Below are 25,515 nucleotides of genomic sequence, written 5' to 3'. Positions count from 1 at the left end.
GGTTAAAAAGATGTTAGCAGAGTCTGCACTAAAATGACAAACAGTGCATAGGTGTTCACATGAGTCTGTCCTGAACATCTGAAATATAATTTTCCAAATCTGTGTGTCTTCAACAATTGTGGGTAGGATTTTGGACATGAAATCTTTGAAGCTACTGGAAAGGATATTTACCTTGTCGTTACAGTCTTAACCCAGCTATTGTCTGATACTTGTACCATTGAACAAGTAAACCTCTAAGGGTTGTAAACAAATGCACATTAAACACCAGCTCTTACTTTCTTTACAGTTCACTTGTGGAAGAATTCAGAAAGACACTCTGTGCTTTATGGCAAGGAAGCCAAACTGCATTTAGTCCAGAGTCTTTATTTTATGTTGTTTGGAAAATAATGCCAAATTTTAGGTAAGTTTTTTAAAAAAATAACAGTATTCTTGGTTGCAACCACATATTGCTGGTGTCCTACTTTGAAATGGACTGCATCCACAGGATGCACTCTGTGTAGCTTTCCATATGCCTACAGATGTGCTTTGAAAAGGATCTTTGCTTTGATCAGCAGTTTTCTGTTCATCAGTAGTGCTTGCTTTTTCCTTCTGCCCTTCTGCCACATGTAGCAGTTTCAGAGAGACTAAGATCTCACGGGAGAAACAGTGGTATTTGTACCTTTGAGCTAGTGCTCCAAAGGAATCAAGCTATTGAGTGGTTGGTAAGTGCCAAGGGCAGGGTGTTGACTGAACCCAGGCTTGGCTGCAATAAGAAAATGATGCAGTCAGATTAAAAAAGATACAGCACCTACAGGTCTAAATGCAAACATACTGGCTGAAACTTCCTTGATTCTCTCAAAATACAGTAGTCACCAGCTGGACATGATACAAGGGCTAGAAGAGAAAAATTCTGTGCATAATAAGCATTTTGGGCCCATACTTACAAAAGAGACAATAAAGAGAAAGTGGTAAAGAAGGTTACTCAAGTAAACCCAAGTATCATTCCTCTCAAAGGTCTCCCTGTCCTGACCCCTGAACCTCTTTCAAAGGAGCACTGAAACCTGTTAGGATATATTGTGATGAAGGTAAGTTGCTGTTGTAGTTTATCATAGTTTGGTTTTTAGTTAAGGAAAAAATCCACCAACTATGGAAGTAATTCCCTACAGAAACCGTAACAGCTTCCTTTGGACCTGGCAAAACCAATCAGCTAGCTAATTTTAAACATTGACACCCTGTTAAACCATTTAAAAAAGTGAAATACGCCTCTGTGAGATCACCATTAACAACACAATCCCAATTCAGAAGCACAGAAACAGCTGAAAGCAATGCTCTGAGCCTCTGTGGCCACAGCCTGGCAGAAATCATGTGACCAACAACAAAAAGCCATTTCCTAATGCAAAGCACAAATAAAATTAACTCACTCAGTGCTATAAAATTCCATTTGAAAACAAAGAAACCTGCTAGCGCCACTTCTCCCCCCGCCAAAAAAAAGAAAATTAAAAGCACATAAAAAGAACAACATAAAGAAACCAACATTGATAAGAAAAAAGAGCCAAAGCCCAAATGAGGAAAAAAAAAAGCCTTAGTCTTAAGCTAAAATTCTCTTTTAAAGCTGTGATGGAGATATAATTAATACATCAGACTCTTTTTCCCTATAACTCATAAAATACCTTGGAGAGGGGTAGTGTTCTAACCACAGCCATGAGCAGGAGCACCAATACTAAAGCAAGCAGATGTTGAAGTAGCTGTAATTTGATGAAAAGTTTAGAGAGTAATTAAAGAGATGGAAAACTTTGCTCCAGGGATAGAAGAGACCTCTGTTTCCCAAAAATAGATAAAGAAAACTTTTGTCTCTGTACTAGAACAGCTCATCCTTAAAATTGCACTCCAACAAACTGAAATGACCCATGGTAGTAGTTGTGAAAAATCTACCAAACGTAGGAGAGACTTCACAATTGTAAATTTCCAGGTGGCTGCTATTAGTGAAAATTAAAACCATGAAAGAACTGTTTCTTGTGAACAAATCTCCATGACATGGCAAGAAAGACTCCTCTCCCTAAGTAAACTGAGGAAAGATTATTTTAGAAGTAATAAACTGACTGAAAATACCACATTTTGTCTCTTTATATTGTCAGAGAGAAAAGAAAGAAGAGTTGGAGGGAGAAGTGTTCTGAAGGTTTATTCTGATTTCTTAATATTTTTCTTTTAGTTTGGTTAATAAAGATTTCTTTATGCCCTTTAAAGTTTTGAGTTTGCTTTGCTCTCCTCCTAATCCTTATCTTGCAGCAAAAAAATCAATAAATAATTCTAAGGAGTACATTGGCATTTGGCCAGTGCTAAACCCACTACATTAATTGGTGTATTAACTGAAAAACTCAGATTAGCGAACCAAAACCACTGCAATTGCTCCATGTTCTCACATAATAAAGGTGTCCTCTTACCTGTTCTATCTCTAGCACTGCTGAAAAGATGCTGTGAATACATCTGCACAATGAATAACCCAAACAACACAAATCTGTTTGTTCTGTTCTTGATATAGTTAGTTATCTTTCATTTAGCTTATGAGAATCAAGGAAGTGTAATGCCAGCAGTTTTAACAAACATATAATTTCTTTGCAACTTTGGGTCAGTAAGTCCTATCTTGGCTGTACAGGACTGTGGCCTGTTGAAGCACAGCAGTGTTTCTGGGTGCTGGGTTTTCTGTGTAAAAGGTAGGCAGTGCTGCCCATGTGTCTATATACAGACTCTTGGATTTATTTTAAAGCTGCTGGTTTGGAGGAAAGCATTACTGTAATCCTACAAGGTGAAAATTTTTGGTTTTGTTCTGTTATCTCTTAGCAATACTCTCACTGCACACATCTGTGTTCCTCACTAAGCCCATCAGCCTCACATTGCATATTTCTGTTGCAGTGAGTCTGTTAGCATTTCTCTCCCCTTCTGGGTACTCTGCCATGAATCTTACAGGATTTTTCCCTCCCCTGAGCACTCACATTTATAAACCCACTTATATTTCTCTCCCAGACATTCCTACCTGACAGTTATTGCCAGCACTTAGGCAGGGTAGTGAGGTGGAAAAGGGGAGACCTGATGAAGCAGCTTATGAGAACGGAACGGACAGGAGATGGAGGGGAAGCCAGCTCTTGCTATGTAGGGATTTCTGTAGCTGAGGCCTACAATGACTTGCACATACTTAGGTCAGTGTTGCACAAAGCTTTCAGTGTTTCACTACGTATCTTGTCATGCTTTGTCTCAGTGTGCAGCTTAATGGCAAGTGCACAGCAGCTGTTTGTTGAATTTGATGCATGATTCAGCTTAAATAACTTGAAAGGAATGTTTTACCCTGATGGCTTCTCTGTTCTTTTTGGTAAGGTTTCTTAGTGGTGAAATAATAATGGTGATTGAGCAACATTGCTGCTGATGGCACAGCACATGTGAGACTGGAGCCCTGTCCTACCAAATCCCAATGCTCAAGAGATGCTCTGAATACCCCTGCCATTACCTCCCTCTCCCAGAATATGAGTTATGCAGGGGAAGTTTGCAACTCTGAGCATGGCTGTAGATCTCATCCTAGAAGAAATGGTGCTCTCATCCTAATTATTTCAGACTTCATATTGATGCTGAAAGATGCATGTGGAAAACAAACCTAGAGACTAAATTCCTGCCTTTGGTGAGGAGGGGACTAAACAGACAAACAAACACAGGTACTTGCCAAAGTGAGTGGGATCAGTGACTGAATTAGAACCACTCAGAAATACTGACTCTGCATCCCACACGAACAATATGTTTTGTGGTGTCTTTCTTTGAATCTTACCAGGTTTGAGATTACAATATATTGACCTTCATCTGTGGCCGATTCAAAGTAGGGACAAATAGTGTCCTGTCTGAATGAGATTCAAAGCAGTTCTGCTGAGCCACAAATCAAACACAGTCAGTACCAAAGAAGAGAGAGGAGAAGCCACTGCTGCCATCCCTTGTGTATTTCATTTAACAGGGACACAGGCCTGGGATGCCCCTGGCACAGGCAGGGCTGGTGAGGCCAGATAACAATGTGGCAGCTCCGTTAGGCCCAGCTGTGTGAGCACATGGTGGGTGTCTCCTGCTCCCTGCTGCTTTCTCTTCCTATCTGAATGGTATATTCTTAAAGGTTTCTCCATTCTCACCAGAGGCATGCAGAGAGTGTGAGCTGCAAAGGACCAAAATCACTTATTTTGTCAGGACATTGCCGTGTCCTTCCAGAGGCTACTTGGCAAACTTTCTTGGTACCAAGCGCATATGGAAAGTTTGCTCAGTAGGATTAAAGAAGCAAAGGTTTTTTTCCTGTGACCCTGGTGCTTGCTGTGTGTTGCCTCTAAAGCAATTTTGTTATTGTTTCCTTTTCTCTTAAGGGGATACCAGCAACAGGATGCCCACGAGTTCATGCGTTACCTTTTGGACCATCTACACCTGGAACTCCAGGGTGGCTTCAACGGTGTTTCACGTTCAGTAATCTTGCAAGAAAATTCTAACCTGTCTGGAAGCAACAAATGTTGCATGTAAGAAGTGGTTTTTAATTTCTTCAAAGCCTTCATGACTTTGCATGGGTCTGCATGTGGTGGCTCTGGAATTTCAGATTCAGTGTTCCTTGTTTTAAGTTTTCTTCAGTGCTTCTAACTTTAGGCAGTACAAAACTGTAGGTTATGAAGATGAGCATTCTGTACAATCTGTGTCCCTTCAAAAGGAAGTGTCTTAGATCAGCAGTTTTCATAGGCGTGAGTGAACATACAGGCTAAGTTGTAAAGTCATTTTAATTCACTTGTCTTTCAGAAATAAAAAACTATTTTCTATAGCCCATAGAATTCTTTCTTCTCCCCAGACAATATAATTGTCTTAGGGTGATAGATAGTCTCAATGATGCAGGAGCAAAAACGATGGCCAGCAATTTTGATGTTTAAATTGTGAGCAGACCTCCTGTGTAAATGACTGAGTAGTGCAGTTATCACTTGGAGTCAGTTTTCCAGCAGATGATCTCATGTATCACTTGACAGTTAGAGGTGGTGCTTTTTTTTGTGCATAATTTTGGTTTTCATACTACTGTGTACCTTGAAACAGGTGTAATTTGGGTGTTTGACTCCTCTTTCTGTATTTCTCAAAATACTGTTTTTTCTGACCTCTGTCCTAGCTGTATTTTCTCTTAGATTGAAACTCACACAAGAGAGAAAACCTTATTTTGCTTCAGGAAGGAAAGTTGTCAGATTAGCCTGCACATTTGGTCCCTAATTCCCTACAGAAAACTAGAGTTTGAGTTTTTCCTTCTGTACTGATTAGGACAGAGTAAGCAGGCCTGAGATGCAGGGTTTTATAGATGCTTTGTTAGGGAAAGCCTAACAAAATTCAGACTGTACTCTTTACTGCATTTATGTTGTGTTGCTGATGCTTAAAAATCCCCCAGAAGAATCTTAAAATGTTTGTAGGATTGACATTTATTTGAAATCTAAACTGATTTTGTTTTATCAGTATTTTGGATGTCAAAATCCCAGGAGAATTTAACCTTTGTTCACCTATCTAATGTAAATTTGTCTTGAGAAGGGCTTTCCAATTGTGCAGTGACGTGGGATAATCTGCCCTTCTTGTGAGGGCACTTTAATGCTTCCAGTGAAGTAACAGATAGGCTGTGAATGCTCTCTTCTTGTGCACCAGTCCATGTGAGCAGCTATTTCCTCTTGCTCAGGAAGCGTTGGGATGAGCTGTAAAGATGTAGGTGGAGTGCAGGCAAGGAACACAGGTTTCTGCAAGCCTTAGGAGTGTATAATAATGTAACTTAAAATTTGTGTGTTTTTAAATTGGACTGTGAGAGGCAGGCCCATTACATAATCTGCTGAAAAATTCAGTAGGAGAGTAATGAAAGATTAGAGAACAATGCTGATCTTGCACATTGTTTATCATGTTTTAATGCAACTTAAGCTGCCGCTGGCAGTGAAGTGCAGAAATGTGCTCAAAGAAGTCAAAAGCATATGTAAGAAAGGGTGTAGAGTTAAAACAAATATATTATTGACCTACCAAAGAAGAAAGAATTTTTGTTTCAGATGAAGTCTTAATTACAGGGTTAAAATCCTGGACCTGTGTGAGCATCCAGTACAGCTCGACTATAGAAATGCACCCAGCTGCACCACAGCACTTTCAGTTTGAGCATCTGCTTAGAGCCCCCAAGTTCACCCTTTCTTTAGGTCCAAGATAAAGCAGTGTAGGCACTACATTCATGTGATGTGCCCCTGGGCAGCTGCAGTGCCTGTTCTGCCTGGAGCACCCAGTCCCTGTTTCATTGGCTCAGCCCAACAGCAGGAGGTGTGAGCACCAAACATTGGACAGGTGTTGGGAATTCAGCTCAGGCTTTCTGGGTGACTGTCCTTCTCTGATGTGGTTTGTCTAGAAATGGAGCATCTACTGTTGTCACTGCCATTTTCGGAGGCATTCTTCAAAATGAAGTCAACTGCCTAATATGTGGGACTGAATCTAGAAAGTTCGACCCATTCCTAGGTAAGATGCTGCCTCTTGTGTTCCAAATACTGTGTGACTTAGAGCAGAAGATTAAATCTGAAGCTTGATATATTTAGATGTCACATGACAGACCCAGCATGTCAGCCTGAACAGACTAGGCATTGCTCTACTCAGCCCTAATTTTGTTTTTAAATCATTACTTTCTAGACCTTTCGCTAGATATTCCAAGTCAGTTCAGAAATAAACGTACTAAAAACCAAGAGGGTGGACCAATGTGCACGCTACGAGGTAAGAGTGCCTGGCTCATGAAATCGTACCAGGCCCAAGAGGATTTTCTTTCTAATCAGAGCATTTCTAATGTAGTTCACTCTTCCCAGACACTGATCTGTACTGTTGCCTGTGGTGTTCGCTGGGGCTCTGTCCTGGGATGCATGTGCCCATGCCCACAGTGGGGGTGGCTCTTGGGGGTTCTGCATTTAAATCACATCAATGCAGTCCAGCAGGTTAAGCAGCAGTACTGTTACTGACTTTGGTTTTTACAGGATGTTAGTTTTTACAGATTTGTGAATAGACTTGCTGAAAATCATGAAATATTCAACAAAACCCTGTTGTTTTGTCTGTTCACTTTGTATCTAAAGCCAAACAGGCTTTAAAAGTTGAATATTCTATGTTAGAAAATAATTTATCTTAATTTGAAAGCAGTTTTGCTGAATGTTGGATGGAATCTTGTTTGGAAGATGGAGATTTTGGGAATGCATGTTTGTTTCTTTCAAACTACTTCTAGCTGCTTTCAGGAACAGGGAAGGTTGCATGTTGCAACACATTATTGTATTAAACATTATATAGCTTTTTTGCTGCTCAGATGGATATAACTAGAATGGTTGCAGCAAATGAGCACACCTATATTGCTGTATTTGTTGTATTTCATGTTACAAAAACCACTTGATATATCTGCTTTTTCTAGATTGTCTTCGCAGTTTTACAGACCTGGAAGAACTTGATGAGACAGAGCTGTACATGTGTCACAAATGCAAAAAGAAACAGAAGTCCACCAAAAAATTCTGGATTCAGAAACTACCAAAGGTTTGTACAAGCATGAGAAATAACAGCATGAAAAATGTCAAAGGAAATAATGGTTCAACCAAGACCTCTTCCTCCCCATTGCAGTGTCCAGAATCGAGTTCAGCCCCCTCCTGTAACACACCTTTTATAACTGTCCCCCTGTAGGTGCTATGCTTACACTTGAAACGCTTTCACTGGACGGCATATCTGAGAAACAAGGTCGATACGTATGTTGAGTTTCCCTTGCGAGGCCTAGACATGAAATGCTACTTGTTAGAGGTAAGAAGACCTCCTGATGCCTCCTGCAAGGAATTCGTTCCATGGCATATGTCTTTATTACAAATTACAGGGTGCTACTGATATTTGAGGAGTTTGTTTTTTCCTACCACAGCCTGAAAACAGTGGCCCAGAGAGCTGCCTGTATGACCTCGTGGCTGTGGTTGTGCATCACGGCTCAGGGTGAGTACGTGCAGCCAGCCTGTGCTCCTGGCACAGACCTTCTCCCACTCAGGTACATGCAGAGAGAATGAAGGGTGTCTGTCCCGAGGGCATGTGTGTTAACTGGGGGAAATAAGCTGTAGTTTATAAGCTGGCAGGGAGCTAAGCTGAATTAATTTCGATAGATCCAATAGAGTCAGGCCTGTGAATGCACCCTGGCAGCCTTTGGGGTTAATGACTACGTGTGTGAGATTAAATGAAAATAGTCTAGTGCCTCTACAAATAAAAAAGTCCTAAACCAAGAGGAGGAGATCAGGGGGCCTTCCAGGAATTAATGTCTCATTTTGAAATTCTTACTATGAAACAGGACTATTTTTTCCTTTTTATTCATGTTGGAAGGTACACTTGCCTTTATGTTATAGAAGTGTATGAGCATGCTTGGGACAACTGCTGCCCAAAGATGTGTATGGTGAAAGAGATCATCACCATTACCTTTCCTGCCACAGTAGTGAAGGCTCACAGGAACACCCAGGGAAGGCACTGGGCATATTTTGAAGTAAAGTTACTGGAAGTCTTTTAACTTTTCCCAGCCCTGGACAGATCTGTTGAGAGTAACAGTAGATGGGACAAGACAATGTGTTCCTGTAGAACTTTAATTTAAAGAATTTGAGCCCCGCTGCTCAAAAAGAGAAGCATCTGCTGTGCAGGGCCGTGGGTATCTTCCTGCAGGAGTGTCCCTGACTGTTGTCCCTGTGCCTGCTCCACAGCGTTGGCTCCGGCCACTACACAGCGTATGCAGCGCACGAGGGCCGCTGGTTCCACTTCAATGACAGTACTGTAACCCTGACTGACGAGGAGACCGTGGGCAAGGCCAAGGCCTACATCCTCTTCTACGTGGAGCGCCAAGCCAAGCCTGGAGCAGAGAAACTTTAATACCTCCTTTGCATTCTTACTTATCAAAGTCCACTGGACAAACATTTCCATTTTTCCATAAATACTTGATCCAAGACTTATTAATTTCATTGTGCACTTTGCAATTTCCTCTTGTGGGTTTTTGTTTTGTTGTGTCAATGGTAGCATTTGACTTACTGAACTTGGACACAAACTAACTTTTTTTTTAGTTATACCAGAAAACCTCAGCAGATTTTGATTTGCTGCTTTAGTTGTGATAACTCAATTTTTATATATATAGTTTCATGAAATAGTTATTTGACTTTTTTATATTAATGTTTTCAGTTCTCACTTTCTAAAGGCACATTTACATCAAAAAAACTCTGTCCTCCTTACAAGCAAGATAAATGTGCTTTTGATCATGAAAAGCAATACAACTTCATGCTGTTCGCAGTCCTATTATGTAGATATGACTTAATCTCTTTAAATCAAGGAATTGTTTGCACGTACTACTTTCCCTCGTGCAAGAAACTTAAACAGTGACCTCTGACCAATCATCCTTTGTCTGCAGAGGACAGGCAATATAACATCAGTAAGTAGGCCAGGTAATTGCTGCTATATTGGTGTATTCAGGCTGGTGAATTTCAGGAATCATTGTAAATAAACAGTTGGTTCAATTGTATCAATACTGCAATTTAATTACAGTACTGCTCAGCTATGCTGCCCCCTACCCCCTGCAAATTCAAAACAATTATCTTTACCTGTCTAAATTACTTTGCCCTTTATGGAACCTGAATTGCATTTGACATCTCTTGGTTTACACTGTCATCCTGAAATTGGACCGTGAACACTTACGTGCTTGAAAACTGTGGAGACTTCCTGGCAGTAGAATCCCAAGTAAAACCCCTTAGTTCCTAGTGGGAATTGGAAGCACAGCCCCAAGGGCTGGGGTTTGTGAGAACAGGCGTAGGTCTAAATGCAGCTCTGCATGCAGCTCTGCTCCATGGCTACAGTTCACTTGGAAGCACGAGGAGACAGATGGTGTTGCAGGTGCTTTGCATGAAATTGTTCTGTCAGTTCAAGTGCAAACTCAAGGAAGGATGCTCAGTCTCTCACAGCAGAGCCCTCACAGGAGAAGTGCTAAGCGTGTTTGTGACTGGAGCAGGCTCAGAGAGCTCCTGTGGCATTTACACACTGGCCCAGGGTGGCATTTTTTTCAGTCTCTAGGTGAACACTAGAGTCATGGTGCAGTTTCTAAAACCTGGCTACGTAATAGAGAAAGACTACACTAAAAAACCCAAACCAGTTTTAGCTCTACTGCTGATGAGTGGAAGTCAGCTACTGTGATGGGAAAGGCAGACAGGAAAACCACTACTGCCAAAGCCAGGAATCTGACAGAAAACATGAAATTTGAGAACTGCTCCATTTCAGATCTGTTCCCTCAGTCTCTCCTTTCTAGCTGGCTGTCTTGTGCCAAGCAAGGAGCTGGACGCTCCTGAAAGCTCAGTACGAGGAGACTACAGTTCATGGAGAGTCCCACCACCAAACAGCAGCTCTTAGTTAACTACAAAGTTCAGTTGTCTGAAAACTCCAAGTGGGAGTCCTGTTTTAGTTGATGCCCCCGAAGGACATAGGTGGGGAGGCTGGAGTGGAGCCCAGAGCAGCCTGGGGCACAGGGAGTGCACAGCAGTGCCTTGCCCTGGGGTCCTGCTGGCTGTTCACAGGCCACGATAAGGACAAATTGGAGTCAGGCATTTGGTACAGGGCCATTCTTGAGAGCTTTGTCACAGCAGCTTAAACCAGGAAAGGGAGAAATTGGCTTAATCCAAAACTGCAGAAGTCATTCAGCATGGCTAATGGGTTTTGAAGTGTGCACACAGGTTAAGACTATAGCGTTATTTGATACAGTGACATATTTATAAGGATGCTGTCTTTTACTTAAGTTGAACAGTAACTAGAACTGCCATTTCTTTAAGCTGTAGATAGTTTGTCACCTTCCCTTCCTTACAGGCAGTCTTTCTTCTAATCGAGAGTAGGTTGCTGATACTTAGACAAGCAGAAAATGGAGCAGGTAAAGCATTGTATCACATTCCTGCCATTCCTGCTGCTCACAGGGACCTGCACAGATGCCACCTCTAGCTGTGTTTTCTCTGCATGCTGCTTGGACCGGATTTTTTTAGAATTTACCTTTGAGAATGCCAAGCTTAAAATACATGACTATCTCTGGGCCAACAGCAGTTTAACTTACAGTAGTCAGGTGTATGCAGTGTTCTTGCAAAACAGTGATGTAAATGTGCCTTTCTGTATTTTTAGAAATTTAAATTTGTAATCTTCAGCAACATTCACTTCTTTTAATCGACTTCTACTTGTCAGCAATTGTTTGGGTCAGAGTTATGTTCTGACTTGAGCATTTTCTTTCAGTCCCATTTGCTGTGTCCCACGCAGCTCCTGGGCAGTGGTGTCTCCAGCAGGGCTGTGTGGGGCTGCTCTGGGGAAACGATGCAATCACAGCAGGCTGTCCTTGCAGCAGGTGCTGCTCAGGACTCAGCCATATGCTTTGCTGGAACAAGTACATTGTAAATCCTTTCCTAATTTAATTTTCTCCCACTGCAAACTCAGATGGGCAGTATGAACAGTTTGTTGTGGCAACACAAGTATTTCTCTTCCTGGTGGAGAACTTTGCTTATCCACTGTATTCTATTCAGTGTGGTGTCGGAAAAAAAGTAACTGAGCACTGAACCAGTAACATAATACTGCACCTGGCCTAGTATTACCTTTTTAACCTAGCTTGTATATCCTGTATTTATCTATTCGCTTGTGGGGGGGAATATCTCTTTCATTTAAGCCAAATGTTTTTTTCTACTTACTGCTCATCATAGTACACACTAGCTGGCAAGAAGATTTTTTTCTTGCTTGAGACTGCTCTGCAAGCAGCAGCTGCTCTCTACAGTTCAAAGACTTGCATCTTTTCCACCAAAATGTGTCCAATCAAAGGTTGTCCTTTTGTTACTGATTGTTTAGCCACGTATACAACTGGAGCCAATATTTATGTCAATCAAACCAGCAAAATGTCCAGCTCCTAAATGTCAGCAAGAGAGTTTAAAAGTTTGAGACAGGAAGGGATAGTGGACTTGTATCAAAAACAGGAGGCCATTTATGATGATTTTGCTAAATCAGTGGGAAGTGTAACACATGGTGTTAAGTTCCCCCAGCAATGTTTCATTACTGATGTGTCTGTGTCTTACTGATGAGGTAATGGGCACCTTGACAGCTGATTCCAACGTGCTTTAGGATATTCTCAAGTACTGTAGTGCCATAGTTGTAATTGTTTACCATTAAAATCTTGTGTGTAATTTTCAGTGAGGATTACTGACTGTGCTCATCTTGTGTGTTTCTGGAGCATTTCCAGGATGAATGTGAATTATATCTCATCACATAGTGTGTTTATGGAAAATGTGCCATTAAAGTGTCTCCTTTCCTTAGAAAATGAAACTCCTTGTCCTTCTACAGGCTTGCAGAACATTGGTGTATGTCCTCTGAACACAAATGACAGAATACTGTACCTTGGTCTGGGAAAAACAAAATAAAGCAATTGCAGTGTTCCTAACTCTGTCACACCTCTACCAAACTTAGCACCTAACCCTAAAGAGGACCTGCCATTCCATTTTGAACTCCTTGTCACCCAACTGTTGTTAATTTTTATGTCAGATTGTGGTGTGTCCCCTCTGTCTGGCAAGAGTCCATCCTAACATCCTTGTCATTCAGTTTTGCTAGATTGTTGATTTGTTGTTAATTTGGGGGGTTTCTTAATTGGCATTTTTTAAAATAGTATTCCTGTTATGTGTAACTCTGAGAAGTCTCAACTGTTTAAACCTGCTCAAAAACAAAGGTAAGTTCTTGAGATTTGAAAATGCTAATATGAGAATGAAGAACACCTGCAGGCACATCTTTTAAGCTGCTGTTTTCCAGTAAACTGCATTACCTGGAATGTGAAATCTTCTTGTCCCTTTTGTGGCATTGACCAGAGCTGTTTCTGACAAGGGGATGGGGAACAGCAATCTCCTTATCATTTCAAAGCTAAGATTAAATGACAAAGGATATCAAACCAAGAAGACTGGCAATTGTTAAACACAGCTTACTGTATATAGTAGAAAGTTACTAACTAAAGAATGAAGCAGAAAGAATTGCATTGCTTTGTGTATGCCAGCTGTGTTCAGACACACACATTACTCAAGCACTTCCTCAAGCTGTGATCGTTGCAGACTACAAATTTCAGATCTTGTTTTTCAGAGTTGAATTTTAAACTGCATTCTTGGGGTGTGAAGGAGGAGGTAAAATTGAGTCTCATTCAACCTTGTCCTGTATTAAAACACTCCTAATCAAAATGCCATAAAGTTTCCCAGCTACTATTTGTGTGCAGGCCACTTGAAAAACTCTCCCAGTGCTGTTTGCTGTAACTTTTTATGGATTTGTTGAATGTATTTATTCTCTTGTATTAACATCAGGCAGAAAGTGACTATAAATACCTTCATCTCAAGCATTTTTGATTCACAAGCTGGAAAGTTAAAGGGATGCTTATTGCATTTCATTCCAACCTGCCCTTGCTGTAGCTTTATTTTTCTTCTAGGAACAACTTTCTGCTACACTTTCTCCAATTTCCGTACAACAGAGACTTTTACTTGGAGAACCACTTTCGTATCTCCTTCTTCCACCAAAGGGTGGGAAAAAGATTTCTGTGGTAATGGAACTAAACCTACAAAACCAGAACAGCCAAACTTGTAAAACTTGAGCCAATAGAAGACATCTATTAAAAGCACAAGCCCACATGGAACTAAACATAGCCTTGCTGTTCCCATGCATGGCTGCCTCTGTGTCATTGCTTCCCTCCTGCAGAAGGTGGGGACACAGCCAGCTTTTTTTATGGAATCACAGCTCAGCCTCAAGTAACTGTGGGCAGGAAACTGTCCCTACCTCTGGGGCCTGTGAACTGAACTGCAGACTGTGTGTGTGCTTCAAGGCACCCAGAGACTCTTTCAGCTCCTTCTAAAAAACTCTATGAAAGTTCCATTATCCATGTGACAGTCCTTGAACATGAACCAAATGTGCAACCTCAGAAAAATCAATGAACAAATAGAGAGCCAAGTGTTCTCTGCCAAACCAAAGTGCTGCTCAGCCAAATCTCCTGAATGGGAAGCACTGACAGAGATAACGCCCGGCAGCTGTAGCTACAACCCCACCCCACTCCAGTAACTCAGCACAAGAACTTTGCTAAACTCCAGGAGAGTCTACAAGGCCGGGGAGGGGGGAATCCCTTTTAAGGAAGCATTTCATGACAGTCAAGTTGTACATGCCCATTCCATTCCCTTGGACAAAGGAAGCACAAGCTACATACATGGTTCTGTTCCTTTCCCTGTTCTGAGCTTCTGCACCAGTTGTTAGCCAAAAATAAACCCCACTCCACAACCATATATGTGCAACAGCCTCCTGGTGAGCATGAACCCCTCCAGCACTGCTATTACTCCACCCAGCGAAGACACTGCCACTGCTGCTGGGAAATGCACATAACCCAGCTCAACCGGGAATGCCTTCTACATCTCTTCTCTTTTCTGGACAAAAACAGTAGGAAAAATCTGGCAAAAACATGTCACAAGTTACTAGAAGTGTTTCAGGATCCTTTACTGTGGTCTTTGTTGAACTTTCATTCTCCAGTGGAACTAAAGAAGGATAATTTTCTCCTGGGACCTGCTTTAAAACACTTATCCATCTGCTGGTATTCAGAGAGAGTCAAGGTGTGTAACATTGAGGACTGGATGAAAAACAGTTTCCAGAAAGACTTCTGTAAGAGGCATGAGAACACTGTCAGTGATTTTTTACTAGACGTTTGCAACAGGTACGTTCTGTGGGTGTGAGTGTGCAGTAACTGCCTTGAGATGAGTGAAATCAGAGTTATTTCAAATACTCCATAACCCCTGCCTGAAATGGAGCATGAAGTACATGAGTGCTTTGCCTTTACAACTGTAGTGTGAGTTCATTTTACAGTGGCAATAGTGTATACTTCCTCTAGATATCCCTTAAGTCTATGTTTTCCTTCTTTTTTCCTAAGAATTGGTTATTAATATGGGAAAGTGCATTCCTGCCTCTCACACTGCTGCTCAGCTAAACTACACCATTCTGGCAGTGTCTGGGGGTGCCTGGAGCAGAGCCCAGATTTCAAACACTGAACACACCTCATTACAACCAAGTTCAATTAACATGTTACTAAGTGTCAGCTGTGTCAGCTTTAGTTCAGTCTAAAGTTCTGAAGTTTAAACTCCCAGCTGCTTCTAAACTGCAGCGAGGGAAGAGAAATGCCACATGGAAAAGCAGCTCTGGGTGCACAGCTTTTCCTTCACAGCTCTGCTGCTGCAAGACAGCTCTGAGGAAGGAGCAGAGCAGTGACAGGAGGAGGCTCACAGGGTAGAGCCTCCTCCCCTGTGTGTGGGGAACATCAGGGCTGGCTTGGTCCCAAAGCAGAGCCAAGGGGCTGTGGCAGTGCTTCCCTGACATGGTGCACCTGTGCCACAGCCCTCAGCTTTGAAACAACAACTGCAAAAATTATGGGATAGTGACAGGAGAGAGCCAGCAGCAGTTCAATCTCAAAACAAGGACTGAAAAGCAGCTTCAAAACAGATTAAATTGCAAGTGCCAGATTTCTGAAGTAAATGTTCTAGAACAATTAGATAAAAACCTGAATTAATTAAGGAGGAATCAGCATACCTGTGCCTAAAAAGGATAATACAAGGTCCTATCTATTTTTACTGCAACCCATTGAAAGCATTTCCAGTCAAAATTCCTAGCACTGTATACAAAGAAAAATGCAAATTAAATATCCAGCTTTTCTTGCTGAGTTTAAAGTAGTTTTATTCTGTTCGAGCCTTTCTTGACTGCTGCCAGCTTTTTCCTCCAACTGCTCCTAACAGAAAAGAGTTAAAAAAAATTCTGTCCAGAGGCCTCACAAGAACAACATTAACACAGACCTGTGTGTGATGCTCTGTTCAGCTCGGTGGATGCTGAATTGCTACTGCCTGCAGAGGGGGCTGAGCCAGGAGCCAGACCTGGCACATGTTTGCAGGCTGCTGCACAGAGCTCTGCAGCTGCTCCAGGACAGCATCAACACCCCACTGGGGACAGGCCTTTCCTGTACTTCCCCAGGCATACTCAAGCAGCAAGAAAAAGCTTTTTTCATTTGCTGCATCATTGTTTATAACAACAGAATTCCCAGTTTCAGTGACTCAAAGGAAAGTTTAAGAGCTGAGTGGGGTTCGAACACCGAACACTTTTTAGGAAGCAGCTGGCTTCAGTAAGTCCAAGGAGATAAAATATATCTGCAATTCCTGAAAATTAAGAGTGGAAGTGCCTTACTTGCTCACGCTTAGCATGTCTGCACAGCAGTCTTCTCTCAGTCGTCCTCCACTTCATCCTGAAATTAATCTCCTCTCTGCTGGGTCTCCTCTGTCTGTGCCTGGAGAAGCACAGCACCATCCAACTCCTTAAGAAAAAATGATGCAGCCACAGCTTAAATAGTCCTCCACATGCCACTGTGCCAGCTGAGCTAGAGATGTTGCTACCAACAGAAAAAGCAAAGTAAGCTTTGCCTTTAGTTAAGTTGAACATTAAATCTACATGTATGCTCACCTACTTGTGCCTCCTTGCCCCTCTTGATGAAGAGGAGGCATTTTTCAGCCTTCATATTTATTCTTGATGTTATTTGCTTCTGCAAGCTCTATGATTTATTTTCTCCCATCTCACCTGTCACCATCCTGCTTTCAGATGTCCAAATCTGCTGTCCCTGACCCTCTCTGGATGTGGCCATGTTACAGATCACTGCATTTTGCAGCTTCTCAAGAGCTGCCCAAACCTGAAGAGCCTCAAAGTGGAGAACTGTGTGCAGATCACTGACCACACCCTGGAGGCAGTGACCCTCCACGGAGCATCACTGCGAACGCTCCATGTGGATTTCTGCCGCAATGTAACACAAGCTGGGCTAGAGAGAGTCAGGGAAAAGTGTCCTTCGGTGATGCTGAGAGCAGAGAGAAGTGCTAACATGATCCCAGACAGTAAGCCAGGAAAAAAGCTGATGCTTGAAAAAGGATCAAGAAAATTGGTTCAGCTTTAAAGTGTGGGTATTTTACCTCACTGAGGTAGCAATGAACTGTCACTACTTCCACGGGTTCTGGTCAAATCCAAACGAATTGTTGTTTTGTAAAGAGAAAAGACATGCATCTCTTCCTGGACAGGCTTCAGGAAATAACTCTTTGCTCTCTGTTGTTCCTTGAAACTGGGAAACCCTGCATTGCTGTCACAAAATGCCAGATCTGCTGAAAACTGCAGTTCTGGTACCCTTGTGCTGCAGATGCCCTCACTCAGAAGAGGGAAGCAGCAGTGTGTTTATTGAGGCCAAATAATTTGATAGAGTTCAATAAATTTTATGAACTTTTAAGAAAGTTTAACAGTAGTTTGGCACAGCGCAGTAAGTTTGATGGCAAGGTTCACTGACTGCATGGAAGAAACACAGACAGAGTGAACTGAGGCAGAATGAGTCACACAGGGACCTGAGATCACAACGTTAAGGAAGAGCCTCCCTCTGCGTCACGAGGTTCAGACTGGACCCTACACTTTCAAAACTCCTTATGTAATGGGCAAGGGCATAAAGCCACAGCAGAGAGAGCCTGAGTCACTGGAGGATTTTCACAAATTTCAGGACAAGAGTGATTTACACACTTCTGTTAAAGGGTATTACCAGTTATTCCATCCACTAAGGAGGGTAACCACTTCCTGAAACATCTTTCTAGCAAAAGCAGAGTACTGACCACCAGCACTTCCTCGGTGATTAACAGTGGCAGCTAATTTACCAGGCTTTTTAATTTAATGAGAGAAGCGTAGATTCAAGGCACACAAAACACAGTTTGACCCTCTGCATGATGTACTTACATCAAAAAGATGCACCAAGTTATTTTTTAAAGCTGACTTTAAAGGAAGTGTAATCTGAACAAGTGCTAATTCAGAGAACTAACCCACAAGAGAAGGCAGGGACTAACAGCCTGTCTTTTAATGCTAAATTAGGAATACAGTACAGACCAGCTGCATATAAATGCCCATTTCTCACTGCAAAGTCCAGAACCAGCAGCTATTTTCATCCCAAAGCACAAGGCTGTCCCCTTCCTGCACACTGCTCTGCTACCTGGAAGTGAAACTTTTTTTTACATACTTTTGATGCTGTGCCACCACTGACAAAATCTGACACCAAAGAGGACTTTACAGCTCTCAACACAACTGAATATACTCACTTTGTCTTCTGATCCTGGTTAACTGATCCACAGATATACTTGGTACTCTCTAATCTGGCTGAGGTAAGAAATAAATCATAGCATTACAGCAACTTAGTCAATTCTAGAGAAATACTTGATCAGTATAAGCATCTGTAAGAAACACTCACCCAGAAAACCGATGAGGAAATGAAATTATTCCACCTTCATTACTTAGAGATATTTAACAGCATGACACTGTAAAAGTGCTGTTTCATTAACTCCCTCCTAAAGTTCAAGTAGGGCCCTTATGCACCACAGGGTAAGGAAGAAAACTGGAAGTGCAGATAAGGAGACACAGCAATCCTCACCCAGCACTGACAGCTACGAAAGGACACTGCTGAGCTGAACAAATTTACTGTGATGTGGAAATTGGGAAGCTGACAAAACTTGTACCTTGGATACACTACAACAGTTCCACACACTGCTGACAAGCCAAAACAAGGCATGATCTTGTACAGTCACTGCAGCAAGCAAAGATCTCCTCGTGCCACCAGCTCTCCCAGCACTCTGTGGTGAAAGATGTCTCTGTAGCTGTAACAGGAACAGATTTTCAAGTAGCTACAAGATATGAAAGCATATTTGCATATTTGCATCTGTCTACATATTACTTAAGCCTTTTTGCCAGTTTTCTACTAGGACTTGGGGGGAGGAGGGGCAGGGTATTTTGTGGGGTTTGTGGTTTGTTTTTTAATTTTCTTTTATAGAGCTAAAAAGGGTCTTCAAACACTCTCCACTTGATTTCTTTCCCTATTTGTTTAACAAATGCTCTAACTTATGACTTTGTTCTTCCCCTCCTTGAATGGGGATATTTGTTCATGACATGGTAAAATCTGAACACTATTGTATTGATACATTTTTTCAGCATCAATAATGAATTTTCTTACTTCACAATCCAATCTGAAAATAGAGTATAGAAAACAATTACATTTTACTTAGGGTATTATGGGAGGATGGAAACATGTCTACAGTTTTCTTTAGTTCCAAGCCATTAAAGTTCCATCAAGCACGAACCTTTAATCAACATCCCCTGTGATTTTATTGTAAACTGCCTCCAAAAAGATCATTATCCAGAAAGCTAAGCACAGTCTACATAAAACTGCCATTTTTAGGCACAGTTCTATTATTTCCTGTGCTGATTGAAACAGGCTGACAAATCAGTGCCACTAAGACACATCCATGAGGTGCAGAAGGCAATAATACAGGACTTAATACAGCAGTTTCCCCATTTATTTAAATACTGTATTTTTTACCTATTAAACCTACACATTTAGGACAAGATGTGACTATAGTCTGCATGATTTCAGAGCCGTGAGACCCTCCTTCCCCCAACTCCTGATCCCCCTCAAATATTTCATTCTGCAGTGGTCTTTGATCATAGCTAGGCTTTTGCCTTTTTCAAGAGCCAACATACAGTCCTGAGAGAACTTCACCAGATAAAACCCAGATATGCAATTTTTTACAGCTTACCAAGCCCTCCCTCTGAGCAGTGTCAGCTGGCAGCAATACAGCAGCTCAGTCTTGGACAACCAGGAAATTTCCCAATCAATCCTTGTTAATGTACAACAGACACATGAGAGTAAGTAACAGGAACTTCCACCCTACACTCCCCACTCAGATGGACCAGTCTTGCCCCAGGTGAGAATGACATTAATCATTTTCACCAGCCCTGAGTTCCCACCGCATCTTCCCAAGAAGTTGAGGGAGGAAGAAATGGAGCAGAGGGGAAATGGGAGCAGAGCAGCTCTGACTCACCTAGGGACAGCCTCTCCCTTTCTCCCTCCCCAGGTACATCCTGCTCTGAACACCAAGCACTGTTTGTAGCTTGGCATCAGTGATGTCCTTCATAGAGACAACAGGCAATTACCTATTGTCCAGCACTTTCCTAAGGCACAGAGCAGAGATCTCCTTGTGCAGTACACTGCTGTCCTAACCAAACAGGAACATCCATCACTGTGTCAGTCAAACCATGCTGATCACAATAGTTACAGCTGAGACAAAATGAGACCAAAGGCAGAACTAAAAATGCGAATAAAACCCACAACCTTGACTACTACCCTGTCCCTTCCATTTTAATTTTTGTGTACTCTGAGCAGGAATCAACTACATCAATGTGTCCATTAAAAATATTACTATTTTGCTCAAAATATTTAAAGTTTTCTGAATCAGGGTGGCAGCATGCTGTTATTGTCAACAATTACTACGGAGGAGCAAAATGTTTAAACAAAAAGCAAGAAGGAACCAAGCCCAGCATGAACTTGTATTGCAGCACGAGGAATGAACAGCAGTACACCCAAGCAGCCAGGGCCTCAGGCCAGGAGAAGGCAGAACATGGGGCTGCACAGCACAGTCCAGCAGGCTAAACATTTTAAGAGGCTTCAAATGTCACACCCTGTCTCAACACCGTAAGACTGTAATTTCCTGAGACAAAATATAAAAGTATGAAGCCTGAGTAAGCCAACCACAGTTCACAAATGCATACAAGCAACCGAGTCTTGAATTTGCTTTATTTTTCTCTGCAGAAGGAACCCTGCACAGGCAATTCAAATTGAAACAAAATAAATATGTGAATATTCATGTAAAACTGTTCTGGCTAATGAACAATTATACACAATGTACAACTCTTCATGTTCACTGGGAGGGCTTACAAATGTACTATTCCCAACAAAAATGCACCAAAATGTCTCCATGCAAACTTATCAAAAGTGACCAAAAAAGGAGAAAAAACTTACCGATCATAGTTTTTTGTTTTGTTTTTCCTTTTTTACAATCACAAAAAAATAAAAACATCTAATTTTTTGTTACATTTAGAGTAACTAAAGTGTGGCCACCATCTATTAAGATCTGGTTTTATGCTCCTAAAACATCTATGGTTACTGTAAAATTATGTCAACAATGAATTGGACTTAGGGCACTATTTGTAGTAAAAGGAAGATGATTTTGTTCACAGAATGTTAATAATCTGTGTCTGAGCCCTCTGCATTGTCCACATTCCGGGAGAGCATGTAATTGTCCATGTCTATAGACCTGCAATTATTGATTGCATAGCGCAAACGCTCTGCCATGATTACTTGACTGGAGTAGGGTGGGAGCCTCAGTTGAAAGAAACAAGTCTGTGAGGTAGGCAAGCTGTCGTAAGGCTGTGGAAACGGATAAAAGGTGGGACACTGGTAAGTTGTGAATGAAGTTAAAAATGCAACAATATCCACATTTCATTGCTCCTTGCCTCTACCATTTTCACATTCTAGCTCAAATTCCTTTTAAGAAGCAGACTGACCTCCCTTGTTTACAGCATTTTTTCCACCCTTAAGTATGTCCAAAACCACTGTAGCACCTACTCTGCAAGTAACACAACCCACTACTGAATTCAGCCTTTTGAAAAGTTGATCACACTGCTGTTTAGAAGCCCAGTGCTAAATACCAAACAATGTTCAAATTACATATCCTAGCATGCCTTACCACTAGGCAATCTGAGAGACACCTAACCAAATATGACAAAAAAACCCCTGTTAGCTGAGATTTTTGTGAAGTTTTTTGTTCATGTTGTTCACAGAGAATGTGCTTTCACTGCACAAAACCCCAAATGAATGCACCCTGTATGTAAAACTATACACTGTAAACTCTTTAGTTTTACTATACACTGTAAACTCTTAAACATTAAGAGTTCACTAGTGGTATGTTGGCACTTACACAAAATTAAAAACAGAAAGAAAATTACTAAATGAAAAGAGATTGGAACAGTTAAAGTAGACAAAGGTTTGTCTCTTGTCTTGATGTCCAATCACCAGTTGCACCAATTAAATTAAGATGCAATTCATGCAGCCTGTGTCCTTCTACACAACCAAAACGTCTGAGTTTATTAACTTAGGGCGTATCCCATCCCATACCTTTTCTGTAAATTTACAGTTATGGGAATTGTCTCCTAGTGCCAAAGCACAGACTACACTTGAGAGGAAATAGTAATAATAATGATGATAATAATAATAGCAATACCAGTATCTTACCCTATCAACCTTCATTATTTGGAATCGCTGAGAGATATCAGCTGTGTTGGCTGGCAGTCGAGATCTTCCTGACACAAACCTCATGAAAAGGACTCTCTCCTCATTTGAAAATTCTTCCAGGGTGTGCCAGAACCACTGCACCAGCTGATGCTGCTCATCAACTTCTCTATATCGCACAACCTTCTTCAGAACCTCAACTGATATTTCTGGCATTCCACAGACCATCTGTTCCAACTGCTTGGCAGTCAGAAGTGAAAGCAAAGGAACGGGAACAATCCAAGACATTCCTTCCCTGACAGCAGCCACCTAATGGCAAAAATGGGAGAGACATTTGAAGTGCAACTGTGTGATCTCTGCCACTTCCTGGACTATCCAAACACAAAAGTTACTTCAGCTGAGAAATGACACTGAGAGACAGAATTACCAATGTCTTCCAAATACAGCCTCCCACACACACAGCCCCTGCAAGGGCTGTATTATTTCTAAAAATCCTACAAAATATTACAGATATTTTTAATTGTAATTGCACATTAAAGAACATGTTCTGATCCAACACAGAACTATTTTAAAAAATTACAACTTGGCAGCACAAATAATGATGGCTAAACCAAGCAACTGTGTAAATAGAAAAAAGACTTTGTTCCAATGCAGATGTATGATGAGAATGCTGTACTTATTCTGCAAGACTTGGGATTTGGTACCTCTGATGAGGAAGCTGTTTTCTAAGGCAAATAGTATCACATAGGCATCTTTACCTTATAATTAGAATGCTGCTCTCACAAATGACAAAATACACTATGCAATAGGTAATGAGCACTTCCCAGAACATACTGTGAAATATTTGCAGGATTTGTGTTATAACAAAAGAAAAACAGTTTCAAGCTAAACAAATGTTTGTCAATAATATTTACTTTAGCCAGTCTCTGTGTTGTTCACATGTTCAGTTCGAGTACTCAGCATGCAAAACTACAGTTTTTTATCTCAAGTGGGGTTAGTCAAATGGAAGACCAGCTCTGATTTCTAACACTCTTTTGCCAACTGAGTAATTATTGAGAAAAAACAAGACTAAATTTAAAAAAAAGGGCCAAAATAGTTTGTGGGGAAGAAAAAATACAGAGACCCAAAAAGATGCAGAAAGCCAAACTTTTCTTACACTGAATAAACTGTAATGGAAATAGGCACAAATTACCCCCTGTTCCCACTAACAACAGGGGCAAGTCACAGTGAGGTTCTTACCTGTCGATCCATTTCATGGAGTCTGTACTCAATTGCCCTCTCCACATACTCTTTCCTGTTTGAAAAGGTAAGTGGGATACTGTTCCCTCCAGGGATTATGGGAACCATTTTACCATCAGCACTTTGGCCAACAAAAGAATCTAAAGGAATCATCTGTAATGCAAAACAGAAAAAGCGTAAGCCACTCCAGTGATTCAAGTATAGGGTTTTACTACAAGTCATCTAGAACTACATATAGTAAGACCACAGACTACTCTAAATGCACAAGTGCTTGTGCATTTAGAATGGAGACTGAAATTATAGAAATACTGATGTGAAGGTCAATCTGATATAGTAACTGCTTTCAGAATAAATCTAAAAGCACTGACTTTCTTATCTTACCTCATGGAAATTTTCTTCAGTAATCCCACTGTCTTCAATGTGAAGAATGCTGTTGAGGGTCTGCACATAGAGCAGATCTACCTCCTCCAAATCCTCCAAGATGAGTGGGATACAACAAAGTTGCTTCCAGACCATTGGAGCCAAATGAAGATCTAATGGCTTTTTCGTACGAATAGCTACACCCATGAGAATGCCCAAGAACTTAAACTGCATCAGATGTTCATCTAAACATGCTGAAGGGTTAAAGAGAAATCTGAAAGGACAAAGAAGCAGTGAAAAGAGTATTATTTCTATGCTACCTCATTAGAAGCAAAAGGGAAAACACTTCAAAGCACAGCACAGTAACTGCCAGCACACTTATCAGCAATTGTCCAAATACACTTCTCCACATAAGATTACTGTAATCTTTAGCTGTTAAAACACTGGACCCTGAGGGAGGCAGAACTCCTGAGCACAAAGCCTGGCATCTTGATGCTATCCCTGAATTCTGCCATCAGCAAGAGACAACATACCCTGAAGGAAAAAAATATGCTAGAGACAATCATGAAGTCTCATAATTTGGTAAAAAGAAGTTGATGAAAGATTTGGATTTTAACCCACTACCCATCTGCAATAAAAGCAAGTCCTGTACAACTCACCTATCCCTATTGTAGCCTACTTCAGCTGTAGCATTTGGGGAAGGAATAAGCAGGTCTACTATTCCAGTTTCCAGTTCCTTAAAAATCAACAACAAAAAAGCCTTCTTAGAAAGAGGGAAAGCAAACTTAAGACAGAACTATTAAGACATTTTAGCACTACAGGACAGAATATTTCACTATGGTGACGATTACTCCTTACAAATTCATATGAAACACTGAGAGAAGGTAAACATGGTAGGATGATTTTAAGTAGTAAAGACATATTTATTTCAAGACCTGTCTTTATATCAGGCTACAATGTTTTTTTTCCTGGGACTGCACTGTGATACATCTCTGTTACACATTTCCAAAATATTCACAGACATACCTGACACATTTCTGTAATGGTGTCATCAAACACTCCACCTGCATCATCAGCTCCTTCTCCAACCAGCTTCACTTTCCAGGCACGGGAGGGTAAGCGAAGGTCTGATGCGTTCAGCTTTACCACTTGCCTTGCTATCTGGACAAAAATGGGCTTGCACTTCCGACCCCTTAGGGGGAAAGACACACAGCCAAAAATGTAACTCACAATCATGGAAAGGCTCTGAGTCACTCGACAACAAAGCTGTCCAGAGAGAGCTCAGAACGCCAGAACAGAGGGCAATGTATGAATCTCAGCATGCACACAAGGTGTAACCCAAGGCCTGTGAGAGCAGCACTGACCTGGTGGAGATCCTTTTCACAGTGATCTGGGGCCCATAGTTCTTGCCCTGCACCATGGTTTTGCCTATGGAGCGCACCATGGGCAGGGTGTACACCCGCGGAGCCAGCAAGGGCCTGAGCTGTCCCTGCACTATCCCCCACGTTCCAGCATTGTAATGAGATGTACTGTTCTGCAATAAAGCACCAATGAGAATAAATGTATCAATACAGGACATCATTCCATTCTTAACAGAGTAACAGGACTTCAGTGTTTCAGGACACAGATCAGCACTTTTTGGTTTTAGTTTTGAGGCTTGTAAGCTTTTGGAAACCAGAGCATATCACTTGCCAGTGATAGCATAAGTGGAAAAGTAAAGCAATACT

The 25,515-nt window shown here is 41.4% G+C and overlaps 3 protein-coding genes across 11 annotated transcripts in view; 2 read left to right on the top strand and 1 right to left on the bottom strand.

The window, feature by feature from the left end:
- The window catches only part of USP3 (ubiquitin specific peptidase 3), a 40,581-nt gene extending 27,754 nt beyond the window's left edge, over positions 1-12,827 (top strand). For all 3 annotated transcript variants that reach the window (XM_030955344.1, XM_030955345.1, XM_030955346.1), the window contains exons 8-15: positions 287-400; positions 4,365-4,511; positions 6,386-6,492; positions 6,661-6,741; positions 7,418-7,536; positions 7,681-7,794; positions 7,907-7,974; positions 8,721-12,827. In XM_030955344.1, the coding sequence (XP_030811204.1) occupies positions 287-400; positions 4,365-4,511; positions 6,386-6,492; positions 6,661-6,741; positions 7,418-7,536; positions 7,681-7,794; positions 7,907-7,974; positions 8,721-8,886 (916 nt within the window). In that variant the 3' untranslated portion in view covers positions 8,887-12,827. The remainder of the gene's footprint in view (positions 1-286; positions 401-4,364; positions 4,512-6,385; positions 6,493-6,660; positions 6,742-7,417; positions 7,537-7,680; positions 7,795-7,906; positions 7,975-8,720) is intronic.
- Positions 12,828-12,967: 140 nt separating this feature from the next.
- On the top strand, positions 12,968-19,527 carry FBXL22 (F-box and leucine rich repeat protein 22). Its single transcript, XM_030955347.1, has 2 exons — positions 12,968-14,734; positions 16,654-19,527. The coding sequence occupies exons 1-2, from the start codon at positions 14,400-14,402 to the stop codon at positions 16,997-16,999; spliced, it is 681 nt and encodes a 226-aa protein (XP_030811207.1). The 5' UTR covers positions 12,968-14,399; the 3' UTR covers positions 17,000-19,527.
- Positions 19,528-20,678: 1,151 nt separating this feature from the next.
- Positions 20,679-25,515, bottom strand: part of HERC1 (HECT and RLD domain containing E3 ubiquitin protein ligase family member 1) — a 100,546-nt gene continuing 95,709 nt past the window's right edge. For all 7 annotated transcript variants that reach the window (XM_030955337.1, XM_030955338.1, XM_030955336.1 and 4 more), the window contains exons 72-78: positions 25,153-25,322; positions 24,815-24,980; positions 24,448-24,524; positions 23,810-24,062; positions 23,429-23,581; positions 22,193-22,498; positions 20,679-21,328 (exon numbers count right to left, since the gene is read on the bottom strand). In XM_030955337.1, coding sequence (XP_030811197.1) covers positions 21,143-21,328; positions 22,193-22,498; positions 23,429-23,581; positions 23,810-24,062; positions 24,448-24,524; positions 24,815-24,980; positions 25,153-25,322 — 1,311 coding nt within the window. In that variant the 3' untranslated portion in view covers positions 20,679-21,142. The remainder of the gene's footprint in view (positions 21,329-22,192; positions 22,499-23,428; positions 23,582-23,809; positions 24,063-24,447; positions 24,525-24,814; positions 24,981-25,152; positions 25,323-25,515) is intronic.

This window comes from Camarhynchus parvulus, chromosome 10, assembly GCF_901933205.1.
Source record: "Camarhynchus parvulus chromosome 10, STF_HiC, whole genome shotgun sequence".
NCBI lineage: Eukaryota > Metazoa > Chordata > Aves > Passeriformes > Thraupidae > Camarhynchus > Camarhynchus parvulus.
This window is presented reverse-complemented; position numbering and strand designations above follow the sequence as displayed.